Source organism: Stylophora pistillata, chromosome 1 (genome assembly GCF_964205215.1).
Source record: "Stylophora pistillata chromosome 1, jaStyPist1.2, whole genome shotgun sequence".
In the NCBI taxonomy this organism is placed as follows: domain Eukaryota; kingdom Metazoa; phylum Cnidaria; class Anthozoa; order Scleractinia; family Pocilloporidae; genus Stylophora; species Stylophora pistillata.
The window spans coordinates 20,773,482-20,786,962 of record NC_142519.1 but is presented as its reverse complement, the minus strand read 5'-3'; the positions used below and the strand labels follow the sequence as shown (position 1 = coordinate 20,786,962).

At 41.0% G+C, this 13,481-nt stretch overlaps 2 protein-coding genes and 1 pseudogene across 2 annotated transcripts in view; 2 read left to right on the top strand and 1 right to left on the bottom strand.

The window, feature by feature from the left end:
* Nucleotides 1-1,669: 1,669 nt before the first annotated feature.
* The window catches only part of LOC111329137 (uncharacterized), a 31,719-nt gene continuing 19,907 nt past the window's right edge, over nucleotides 1,670-13,481 (bottom strand). The window contains exons 17-19 of the mRNA XM_022933746.2: nucleotides 9,716-9,884; nucleotides 7,405-7,598; nucleotides 1,670-2,986 (exon numbers count right to left, since the gene is read on the bottom strand). Of these exons, the coding sequence (XP_022789481.2) occupies nucleotides 2,834-2,986; nucleotides 7,405-7,598; nucleotides 9,716-9,884 (516 nt within the window). The 3' untranslated portion in view covers nucleotides 1,670-2,833. The remainder of the gene's footprint in view (nucleotides 2,987-7,404; nucleotides 7,599-9,715; nucleotides 9,885-13,481) is intronic.
* On the top strand, nucleotides 3,116-4,313 carry LOC148741622 (uncharacterized). Its single transcript, XM_088733220.1, has 2 exons — nucleotides 3,116-3,225; nucleotides 3,452-4,313. Exons 1-2 carry the CDS (start codon nucleotides 3,116-3,118, stop codon nucleotides 4,311-4,313), a joined length of 972 nt encoding a protein of 323 aa, XP_088589346.1.
* LOC148741621 (uncharacterized) lies at nucleotides 5,497-6,752 on the top strand (annotated as a pseudogene).

Genomic DNA, 13,481 nt, shown 5'->3' with positions numbered 1-13,481 from the left:
AATCATTTAGGCCCTCTGGACAGAGATCTTTGGCTTGCGAGTGGTAAGGGAGATCAGGGACAAGATGCGTTTTTCCCAAAAAAAAGAGTTGAGGTTGAAAAATACTTGAAAGATCACTAAGAAGACGATCGACAACTCGTTTTCACCATCTTCGCGCCATCCAGGTAGCCAAACTGTATCATACTGACGATTCCACGGATCGGCGAAAGCTTGGAATAAAAAAGAAATACAAGAGGTTCAAAGTCTCAATCGAATCGTCCATTTTATCCGTAGCACCTATTTCCTCTTACCCTATCCCTGAATCAAACAATAAAGTGATGAGGAAGAGGGAAATTATCATCAGGTTAAGAAGACCCTGATTTTTGAGCACATTCTCCTATCAGTACCAGAGAAAATGCATAGAAAACACTACGGCATATGCATCATTGCTAATGTCAGGTGGCAAAAGGTTGAGGCTGAAACGTAGCTTTTTTAAGTCTGGTCAGAAATCACCATATTTCATCGATAAAACTCTTGAATTATTTATTTTTTGTAGATAATGCAGAGAGAGGTTGAAAAACTCTCTCAACGCTTTCAATACGAATCCGAGAACGGTTACCCTTTTCATTTGCCAACTAAAGAGTCAAACTAGACTGAATTTGAACGAGGTGAACGCAACAGATCAAGGACATCTAACCATTACGCGCAAAGCTCGTCAGTGATTGGCTCTCCGCATGCTGCCCTTTTCAATTAAATTACAACACATTCCAGTACTGATTATCACACATGTTTTTTGTTTCTGTTTTAGAGAAAGCCACATGTACCAGGCAACAGGCCTAGGGATGTTAACTTGTTTGTTTCTTTTTGTCAGTTTGCGTGGGTTCAATGAGCGTCATGTGGTCCCACCACTCCGGGGTATCTGTCACGTGATTCCATGCAGTCAATGCTTGGGGGCTTATCAGGTTTTGACATGTTAAGTCTTCCCTTCGAAAACAATAGCAAGAGAACGACGATGACACATTTCTAAGGCTATTCAGCGCCCTTCAAATTAGTTTGACTCCCTTATAGAGTGCGTGACGATGTAAGTTGCGGCATTGAATCGCACCATTTGACCACATAGATTCTATGCTGCCGTGCGTCTAGCGAAAAAAAAAAAAAAGGGGGAGGAGGTTAACGTGTCTTCTTGCTTCCCCACTTTTTCATTTTACCACCTGAGGAACAGTGGTATGGAGACCCACCAATCTTGGTCACTGAATCAAGGGAATCAAAGTATTTTCGCACTCTTTGATAATTCCTTGTACAAGTCTTTTGACATTGTCCATATAGTTTGAAATCTTTTAGCTGATCACGACCTTTTCAATTCAACCGCTGGGCAAGATTGATTGAACACAATTCTACGTAATTAACAACATTTAATTTCCATTTATACACTAGGAAGTTGACAATTCGTTAATATGTAACTCACGAGGTCGAAGACCTAATGGAACGGCATAAAGATGGCCCCCCAACTTTCAGTTTCCGGGAAATATAAAAAAAGAAAGCAGTGATAGGGGGCACTATGGAAGACAGCCAATCAGATTTGAGCATTGTGTCATCCTCTTATCTGATTGGCTGTATTTCCTATTACTACTAGAAATATGCGTAAAGGATACGACATGGGCTTGTTCAACAATCGAGACAAATACCTCTCTCTTGGCCTTTCTTTTATTCAAAAATTTCCCGAGTGAGCACACTTTAAAGGAATTTGACTGTAGCACAAAACTTGTATAAAACCAACTGTAAACTATCGCTTATCAAAAATATTGACTTTACACTCACGCATCGTTTGAATAATCGCACACACTGAGAAAGAAGTGTGAATTCTTAATCAAACTTAAGACAATTTATGGTTAGGAGGCAGAGTATTCGTAATTCACGAAAACTGATATGAATGCGATCTGTTTCATCTAAAATACTGACACCTAAACGAAGAAAAACATTTAATATAACTATATTAACATTAAAACTTTTCTTTTCACAATTTCAAAGCGTTTTACAACAAATCAGTAGATTAGCTCATAATAAAAGTGAAATCTTGATTGAACACTTCATTCTCCCAAATAATTTGCAAGACCTGTATAGTAACTGAAGAGGAGAGTTATTGACCAGATATTTAAAGTCGGAGAGTTATATAAAGATAAGTAACTTATAAATCACAATGCGTGGTTTCAATACCTTCTATATTGTTTATAGGTAAGTAAACTACATTTTTATTTATTTACTTTATAAGCTCGCGCTTCGAGCGTTAGCCGTTCATCAGAGCTATAGATATATAGCTACAAATATTTACTTGTAAAATTACTGAGATTATTTCAAAAATCTTCTTTATTTTGCTCCCTCTATTCAATGCTCATGGCTCTAAGTGATCACCCCCCTGTTCCATCAAAGCACCGTGCATTTACCTTTTCACTTGATGACTGTTTCCTTACTCGGAACTGGTCAGCTGAGACCACCAGCACAAAACCGTATAATATTAATCCAAGCTTTAATAATTAATCGATTTAAGAGAAATACATTTGTAATTCGAAATCAGAAAAACGTAAATAAAGTCTTAATCTCGTATCAAAAAACGTAATTAGAAATACTTCTGTGGCGGGTCGTAAAAACAGGTTTCTCTCTTAAAGTTAGCAGATTCAAATAAGCGAACAGACTATAAAAAAAAGTTCTCTCTTCCTGATTCTTCTGAAAACTGGTGTAAAATATGATAAACTAACATTATTAAATCACTGTATTGAATTAATGTCAATCACGAGTCTTGTAATCAAATGTATCTGTCACCAAAAAGCAACGCCTATTTGCAAAACGAAACAAGGACTTAATTCAATTTACGGTCAAACGGTTCTTCTTTTTTCTCCAAACGCAGTGCTAAATTTCTCAGTTCTGACATGATCCTCCTTTGCTCGTCAAGCTGTTCCTGAAGGTCTTCATTTGTTACTCTACTGAAACAGTCTCTGTCACGATGGCACATCTAAAACGTACAGAAGTCGTACGTGTCATTTTTAAAAAGGGAATATTGGTAAAATTTAAATGAAAAAAAAAAAGAACCGACGGTGATGATCATAGCGAGATTTACATAATCTTAGCCCAGTCATACCGCATGATTAATCAGGGCACAGGCGTCTGCATAACTAAAACAATTTTCGTCGAACAGGGCAAATGGTTTCGTGAACATTCGCAAACACTTGAAGATTCACAGATTGGAACTAGGTTCTATCACATGACCGGAACGCAGAGATCCCAGGAGATAGCACGGCGCTTGAGCAAGTCATTTGCACGATTTGCGCTTAACGCGGTAAGTCATACAAATTCTTGGAGCTTGGTTTTTCTACGCTAAAAAACCTTATTTTGACAAGAGCTGCTGAAGAGGTTAACGCAGTTAGCCTTAATCAGAGTCCAGCTTAGGCCCTAACTTAGTTGGGTGCCAATAATTTAGTGTGATTGTGTCCGATCACGAGGGCCACACAACTGACGAGTGCGTCCCTGAAATGTCAACGGACAGTGACGCCCAGAGTATGCCTTCAGCCATCTTTTTAGCAGATATGTTCAAATCTGCCCTGGTTCCAGTTCTGAGCCGGCTGAGGAGCTTGAACGAGAAAGTGAGCTCAGTGCTCCTGAAAGGGCACAAGGACTCCGATGAGGACGGTGAAACCGCCTCTAATGACGGGCCCGCCAAATATATGGATATGGACGCAGATTTATCCGCGCTCCTCGCCTCTGCGGGCAAATATGACAATAACGAGGCTACGCCGGGCGAAGACCTCTTGAAGGAACTCGCGCAAGACTTAACAGTGAGAGAGAAGACTTCTCCGCCCCTTCGCGAAGGACTGGGTGCTATTTTTAATACTCTTTTATCAGAAAAGATGGGGGACGAGAAGCTCAAAGCCAAACTGGACAAATATCCTCGCCCAGAGAATGTCCAGGGTTTGCGAACCCCGAAAGTGAACCCCTCAATCTGGAGCCAGCTGTCGACTACAATTAAAGCTCAGCATGTAAGATCGCAGAAGGGACAAAACACCCTTATCGGAGCCATTACAGCCATGGCAAAATCCGCCAATTTGGCGCTGGAAAAATGCAGCCGAGACAAGGAACTGATCACCTTGTTGAAAGATGCTGTTGCAATGGCACTCCAATACAACTACGAGCTGAATCACTCCCGACGCCCGGCCATGAAGAAAGAGATGCATAAAGACTATGATGAGACCAGGTTGTTTTATGGCTTCGGTAGACTTGAAGGGCGCGAATTATACCGTGCCTATCCACCCATCTCATCAGAAATATTTAAAGTTCTGTTTTGACGGTGTTTTCTACCAATGTACCTGTTTGCCTAATGGCCTACCTAGTGCCCCGCGCATACTTAGTAAACTATTGAAACCTGTTTATGCCACACTCCGGAGCATGGGACATCGCAATTCAGGTTATATTGACGATTCTTATCTACAAGGCGACACCTCCGCGGAATGTCTTCAAAACGTCATTGACACCATCACTTTGTTTACCAAATTAGGGTTCCATATCCATCCCGAGAAATCGGTTTTCATACCCTCTCAGAAATTAATTTTCTTAGGGTTTGTACTGGATCCTATTACTATGACAGTTACACTTACGGGGGGAAAAGTTTAACGGATCCTGTCTGTCTGCGGTATACTCTTAAAAACACAAATGCTCACAATTAGACAGGTCGCAGAGGTTATCGGTATTCTGGCGTCCAATTTTCCTGGTGCTTAGTATGGACCACTTCACTATCGCTACCTTGAGCGGGATAAATATCTCACACTCACAGCAAATAAGGGCGATTACGGGGGAAAAATGCAGTTATCCCCTCCCGCTTTAACAGAAATTCAGTGGTGGCGTGATAATGCCCTAACTCTCAAACGAGATATCCAACACGACAAACCCAGCACTTCAATTCAGTCAGACGCATCCACACTGGGCTGGGGAACTGTTCTAGGCACTCAGAAAACGGGGGTGAGATGGACCCCTTCGGAAGCCGAATAACATAAACGTATTGGAATTACTTGCAGCCTTTTTTGCGTTAAAGTGTTTTTGTAGCCATATGAACAACTGCCACATCCAAATTCAGATCGACAATGCCACAGCCCTCGCTTATATAAACAACATGGGAGGCTCAAACTCCAAAGAACTTAACCAGCTAGCTGTTCAAATTTGGGAATGGTGTATACCCCGGAATATCTGGCTCTCAGCTGTGTACATAACCGGTCGGTTAAACACTGGGGCTGATGAGAAATCACGCGTGTTCTCAGATAATCACGAGTGGATGCTAAACAAACACTCGTTTGACGAGATCCTGTTGCACAACCCCGGCCTCGACTTCGACTTGTTCGCGAGCCGCTTAAACTGTCAGATCAGTAGTTACTGCTCGTGGCAAGCAGACCCTAACAGTTCACACGTAGACGCATTTACTATGAGTTGGAAGGGAAAAAACTTTTATGCTTTTCCACCCTTTAGCCTTCTCCCCATATGCCCTCTGAAGATCAGTCAAGACCGAGCACAGGGTGTACTAATCGCGCCGCTTTGGCCAACTCAAACGTAGTTTCCAGTCCTTCTAGTACATTTGTGCGACCAGCCCTGGATCCTGCTCCCACGGCCAGACCTTCTACAACACCCCTCCCGCAGTGGCCCACATCCACTACACAGGAATCTTCATCTGATGGTATGTCCTCTTTCAGGGGATCCTTCAGCCATTACCACTTTTAAGAGGAGGTTACCGACATTCTCATGGAATCCTGGAGGAAAGGCACTAAAAAACAGTATGCCTCTTACGTTAAAAAATGGATGGCGTTTTGTCCTGAACGGCAAATTTATTGTTGTTCACCACCGCTGAGCGACGCCCTTCAATTTCTCTTGGGGCTATTTAATCAAGGGCTTGGCTACTCGACCCTTAATACTGCTCGCTCTGTCTTATCTACCACTGTTACGATAGACAGCGAGGGAAGCTTTGGTAGCAACCATATTGTTACACGGTTTATGAAAGGGGTATTTGAATCGCGTAGACCCAGACCTAAATATGACAAAATTTGGGATGTCTCAGTGGTTTTGAAATATTTATCTTCTTTACACCCTAATGAAACATTGTCTTTAAAGGATTTAACGCACAAGGTCCTTATGTTAATTCTATTATTTTCGAGTCAACGAGGGCAATAGATACACTACCTAAATCTACAGCATCTTAGTATGGAGGATACTTACTCCTTTGACGTCGTTGAGCGCATGAAGACCAGCACCCCCCCAGAAGGCCACATACGAAGATTGACATTGCTGCCTATGAGCCAGACAGTAGAATTTGCCCTTTGACTTGTTTGAAAGCATACATAAAAAAGACGAAGGTTTTGCGTAATACCGAAACAAAACTGTTTATTAGTTATGTTAGGCCCCATAAACTTGTAACTAGGGACACGATTTCTAGGTGGACTAAGGAAACTCTTAGACTTTCCGGTATTGATAATAAGGTGTTCACGGCACATAGCACTTGGTCGGCGTCTGTTTCCAAAGCTAATGAAAGACGTCCCTGTCCACGAAACTTGGCGAAGGCAGGCTGGAAGTCTGCAGAGACCTTCCATAAATATTACAACAAACCGGTTTTCCCAGATAACAGCCTTGCTTCTGCTATTCTTGACAAGTGAAAACTCCGATACGTTTTTGGAATATTGCATGGGCTGTTTTTCTTATTTTGTTACTGTTAGACTACATTACAAACATGATTATCATTGTTTATGCTCCACCCCTTACCTTTGTGTGGATTTCATGCCTCTTGTTCGAGTGTATGTCGTATGGGCGCATCTACACTTTAAAGTCTCATGGGATCTCTGCCTTCCGGTCATGTGATAGAATAGGAAAATTAAACGACACTTGCCTGTAAGTTGAAGTTTGATTGAGATTCTATCACATGACATCAGAAGGCGAGAGACCACATGCCCTCCACTTTCAACACCCACCCTCTCTTGGGCAATTTGGTTGCCGGTCACTTCTTACTTTTGGTCTTTTCAGCCGGCATCCTTTTTTAGATGCACCCTATACGTGGCTTTTAATTATGACTTGCTCAAGCGCCGTGCTATCTCATGTGATCTCTCGCCTTCCGATGTCATGTGATAGAATCTCAATCAAACTTCAACTTACAGGTAGGTCTCGCTTAATTTTCCAATTTAGTGGTCTTTTCAACACTGGAAACGACAAAGTTTCTCCTTCGAGCCACAGAGAAAGCTCCCTCGCCACATATTTATAATTTGGCCGCAGTAACAATCCCTTGTAACTGGAAGGGCGCGCCGAGGTTTAATTTCTTAGCATGTCACTAATGAAGTTAAACCATAGCTTTAATTCATAGATTAATAGCCCATCACTACTCCCGCCGCTCCCTCCTTTCGAACATACCTTTGTGAGCACAGTAATGCCTTTAAATCCCAATGCCACGAGGGGAAATAGTTGTTTTCCAGAGGTATACTTCATTGAAGAACTATTTACTTCTCTACCGTTTAAGAAGAACGACACCGAAATTTTTTTGTCTTCGAAGACTCCATTAAAATCAACTTCACAGGCGAGGAGATCACCGCGGTAAGCCATGGCCCCTAGGTCATCAACATAGTTAGTACATTACAAAAACTATAGCAAATTAAACCAAACATAAGGTAAACAACAGTGTAACAACACAGCGTGAAATCTCATTTTTGCTCCATCTTGATCAATTACCTACCTTTCTGTTCATCAGAAGTTAAAGCTAAATCTTTGTAGTTCTGATTTATACAAGGAGTGCTATAGATATCAAGGATCCTAGCAGTGTCATTTGTTGATTCGAATCTCCCTGGCCTGTAAAGTATTCTTTGTGGAGCACTTGATCAACATACAGAAGGCGAGTGTTGGAACCCCTTACGATCGAAGGATCCAGGGTTTTTTTTTTCCAGTTTCACACCCCAGACACATGAATTTCAAAATGAATTTTTCAACACTCTATCCCAGGCGTACAACTACATCTTTCACGCAAACCAAAAATATACTCCTCGTTTATTTCATGCCCGTCAGAATTAGCCTGCGTGCAGCCGAACGAAAACCCCGTCTTCGTCTGCGAATCAGCGACAAATATCTTGTTCTGGAGTACCGAGATTCGAGTACTTCGTTTCGATTGGTTGTTCCTTACGAGGGCGCTCATTGGCTGAAAATCACTCGCACCAGGTTGCCTCATATGCCATGTTTGTTTTCCCGGGCAAGTCTTAGCACGAGCGCTCGAATGTTTTAATGGAACGCGTATGTATAGTTTGTTCGAAGAATATTACAGCGATTCCAATCAGCCTTTCACGGAAACCATCGTCTTCAAATATCCCTCTCCAAGTCGAAGTCGACAACAAACACTCTGGAGATATATACACGACCATATAGTTTCCGTTTTTGACTTGTGGAATTACTTCTGGGTCGTTGTGTTCTTCTCCGATCATTATTGCTGGAATCCCTAGATTCGACAAACTGGTTACTTGATCTTTCATGAGCGATTTTAGGGGAGAAACAACTACAATCAAACTCGAAGCTCGCAGCTTGGAGTTTATCACGTCTGACACGATGGGAAGGCATGGGAATATAAGTGACTTGCCAAAGCCCATCGGAAGATTAACAAATACATGAGATCCCGCTAAAAATGATCGTATTGCTTTTTTTTGTTCGGGTAACAAGTCGTTAATTCCGAATTGAGAGAGAACTTGGGAGAAGGCTTCTCTCCAAACACTTTCTTCGACAGACGCCATTTTCTTTGTGTTCGAAAGACCTGAAACGAGGCAATTTTGTAAGCCAATGAGAGTGCTCGTTAGAAGCATCCAATCAAAATGCAGAACGAAGTACTGATCTCCCTACGTCAGAACAAGATATTTGTCGCTGATTCGCAGACGAATAAAACCGGGGTTTTCGTTCGGCTGCACGCAGGCTAGTCAGAATAGTCATATAGAGGGTTCTATAACAATTTGAAAGTGATCTTTGGAATGTTTATGAACTAACATTTTTAAATATTTTTTCTTTTTGAAACCAAAAGAAACTGTCTCAAGGTCGAACTGAGGAGGGCAGTAAAAACCTTGAATGTGTTTTCAAACGCTATCCGATCCTTGAAAACAGAAGGTAACTGGAGGTTTCACCCCCTGGAAGTTTGCCCCCCCCCCCCGCCCCTTCCACTTTGGCGAGTTCGCCCCCTGCGGTAAAAAAAATTCGCCCTCAAAATCTTTTAACTCGTTTCCTTGCGAGATATCGTATTCTGTTGAAATTATAATATATATTGCTCAACATGAAATTTCACAGCAAAACTAAGGCGTGACTATTGTACCAGTGACGCAAAGGTGCTCCATTACTCTGGTCTTTCTCTAACAGGTTTGACACTATTTCATACTAGTGTTCGTACAGAGTAAATTTCAAGGACAACTTCTGTGAACAAACTAGACTAAAGCGGCTATATTAGGGGCCAACACATAATCTGAAGCAATGACCACTATACGTATTTCGTACTTGGATAATTGCATTCGTTTGTCAGTGTGACCAGCTTTTCATAAGGATTTAATTAACGTACTTTCGAACTGAAGCGTTTGCCTCAGAAAAAAATAAAAGCTCTTAGGAAACGAATGGAAAGATTTAGGGGGTGAACACTCTTTGCCTCAGGGGGCAAACTCACCACGGGACAAAACCAAGATAAACCTGTCGTCAGAGTAACCGATACCTTCGACTTCTCTTCCCAGCTCACTGAAGCCAGTTTCAAATATTTTCCCATCGTCCGCGTGGTAACCGACTGTTCCATCATACCAGCCAGGCATGGAGTGACAGTCGTAAGACTCACCCACAACACCCAATCCTATAATACGTTTCTCGCCAGTCTCCTGAATAAGTACCTGCAAAACAATGGTAATCCAGTCGCTTTTCACTCACGGACGTTTCGCACTCAGTCGATTCGAACCCAATTTCTGACGACTCGTACCCAGTTTGTGTCGGTTCGCTCCCCACCCGCTGATCGATTCGTACCCCTCCCAAAATTCAGTAATGATCAAAACCTAGGAGACATTACGAAATACCTGACGCGTCAGCGCGCGAGTTATGTCGATTCTTGCCTAAGACAAGTTAGTAAAGATTCCAGCTACTAAAATATAAGGAAAGCTAAGTGTAGACGTGTGTCTTTCTCACTAATAACAAATAATTAGCGCCTCGCACAGTGAGTGTGATTATGCTCCTCTGCTATTAATAGTAAAAATATAGTTTATCATAAAAAAAGAAAAATACAAACAATATTTACACTCAAATGACCACAATTTCGATCCTTTTCTAGAAAGGGTCTACCTGTGAAAGAATTTGGATATATCAACAAAGTTGAAGTGGTAAATTGGCCACCGTAACGATTACAAAAGCTGACGTTTCGAGCGTTAGCCCTTCGTCGGAGCGAATAGAGGAATTGTGGGTTGTGTGTGCTTTTAAAGGCAGAGAATGGAGCTACGTTTTTGGTGGGAACATGGCAACGAGAAAAACAAGAATAAATTAGTGGAATGAAAAGCGTTCGTTGATCCCTGTGGGATTTAGACTGCCGGTTTGAAAGATTTTTACGGCTTTCCGTGCTATCTAAGTGTAAGGAAAGACCCTTGTTGCCATGCTCCCACCAATCATTCAGTCAACTGATTGTTGACTGAATGATTGTTGTCAGTAGAGCAATCTACTGACAACAATCATTCACTTGACTCTGATGATGACTTCCGCACAGGTTGTCGAAACGTCAGTCACTACCACCGACAACAGTCCTTCTCAGGACTACACTCGCCCGGACGATCAGACTACACCTTCACATGTTACCCCCGGGTTCAAGCCATTTACTGCAAAACCTACAATACTTTAAACACACTCAATACGGAAAACATACTTTATTAGGGTTTATGGTAAGTTCGCCCTATTCGCACAAATTTTTGCTTTTGTGGGAAGCAACTCTAGAGAACCATTAACACTAGCTAATCCCTCTTCATTACGACTTAGCGCAATTTTATGATCCTATATAAACTCCAACTGACTCTTTTTAAAAATCTGTGAATACCGCCAAAAGTATTTAATTTGATGTCGAAGGAGGAGCGTTATTTTTTGATGAGGTTGTGAAAACTAATTTAGACACAAATCCTTTTTAAGATTTTTCTGTTATCGTACAAAATCTCTGAATGAAACATCGCCTATTAATATTTCTGGGCATTTGAATTATCGTGCGCGCACTAGTATAGAATATTTATTGAAGATTCTTAGCTTAGTATTTACATACTTCTGTTTCATTATTGAAGTATTATTCATATATTAGAAATACCAAGTATTTATAGAATGGAATTGTACATTTCATTCTTTTCTTATCAGAACTTTTTATATACAGTTTTTTAAAGCACCACGAGCTTGCAACAGAATTAGAGATATTATCATCAGTAGTATACACCACACAAGTGAATAGTACTTTCAGCTTGTTCGGAAGTGAATAGCAAGTATTATTCACCCGAGCAGCCGTTGAGAGAAACTCGCATGTCAACAAGTTAATTTCCGACCAATTATCGGTATATTGAAAAAAAAAAAAAAACCCGCAAACAGTAACTGAACTTACAGAATGTAGAAATCAGACTAAGTCCATTTTTGGTCGTTTTAAAAGACTCGCGTGTAACTCAAAATTTGCTGATTTCTTGGAGGGAACTTTGGAGTACTGTCAAATTTCAAAGTAACAGCAAGGTAATATCTCAAAAAATAGAGAGCCGGATTTCTATGTAGCTTCACTTTCTCTAAATTTTACGCTTGAGTGGAAAGGTCTGGGAATTGGGGAATTGACTTCACGTCCACTCAGCGCAAATACCCATTTTTTCGCCAACGCCCGTTTTACTGTAACTATGAGAAGAAAGCAGAAAAGTATGAAAACACATGCAACAATATGGGAAGTCTAAATAGTCGGAGCATTCATTACACCAATATTGAACAACGATGCCAGAAAAAAATCATGTCACAGGTAAGTGAGGAAATAAATATTATGGTGATAAGCACAGCGCAAATACATTGTAATTTCACTCACCGATCGTCGACTCCGCTTTGATAGTGTTTCAAAGGAATTTTTCCAAATAGTTGGAAACGTCCCCTTCTTCAACTTTCTTTTCATGCCTTTTATTGGAAAAGCAAGCGTAAAACAATCCCTTAACTTGTGAAATCCTCGGAGCACACAGCAAATTTTCCCACTGGCTTGAAGTCCTTCCGATGAATAGACACGAACCTTTTCCACTTTAGTCTAACGCTGCCCGAATCAGGAGAATTATGAATAGAAATCCCCAATTCATCGTTCTTTATGTTTCCACAGTCCTGAACAACACAACGTCTACCAAGCATACTTTCGCTTTAGTCAAAAAAGCGAAGAAAGAACCTCCAAAAGCTTCCAAAAATATCTTGTCCTGAATGCGAAATTAGCCACGTTTGTGTACCTTGTTCAGCCGTATTGATGTTTCTACGTCACATCTCGCCCCAACTCCTTCAAATACTACTCCCGGTCATTTTCTGAATCGAGTAATGGCGGCAGAACATTTACGAAAATTGTAGTGCAAATAAACACACTTCCAGATCATATTTCGACTCTAAACTTGGCACGGTACGTCACTTTTACATATATTTTCGAAATATGTAATAAAAAAACGAAACCCCAAATTTAATCGTAGTAGCACTTTAAACTTATTTTTTGGTATCTGTGTGCCATCTACTTAAACAATTATTCACCTCAGTGTCGGTGAAAATGGTGGATTTTCACCAATACTCCAAGTCATCATATATCGACAACTATTCACCTCCCCTTCGGCAAAAATTGTTAATTATCACTATCATTATCATTACTATTATTATTATTATTATTATTATTATTATTATTATTATTATTAGGCAATCGATCTACTATCAGCGAGATGGAAAATCATACTTCGCGGTTCCCTCTTCCAACATTCCACAGCAGTTTTAACGGAGTCAGCACATCAGTTGACATGAGTTTAGGGGCCAAAACTACCTCGGACAGCAGTTGCCGTTTGACAAAGAAAACAACTAAAAACGGCTCCTTTAGGAGGCAACAATTGTTCTAAAGCGCTGACCAACGTACGTGTTTCGTTACTGAATACTCGCACTCGAGAGTCGTGGGCACATCGCTTTATGGCGACCACAGTAAGGTAAAGGAATACGTATTATGTTAGGGGGCGAACTCGCAAAGTTGATGAGAAAGATCTTGGAATGGGGTGAATTCATTAGTTATGGCTACGAATCGATTAAAGGGTACGAATCGACTGGTACGCGAACAATGACAGTATTTTCCCTCTACTTTGGAGGCAATGTTAAGCCCACTCTTACAAAGTGAGTTAAATGGTGCTCCAAAATAGAAACGAATAAAAGCGCCTACAAAAGGCACTCTCAAAAGGGAGACCGTCAAATAATGATTTACTTATGTTGCTTATGAAGAAAGT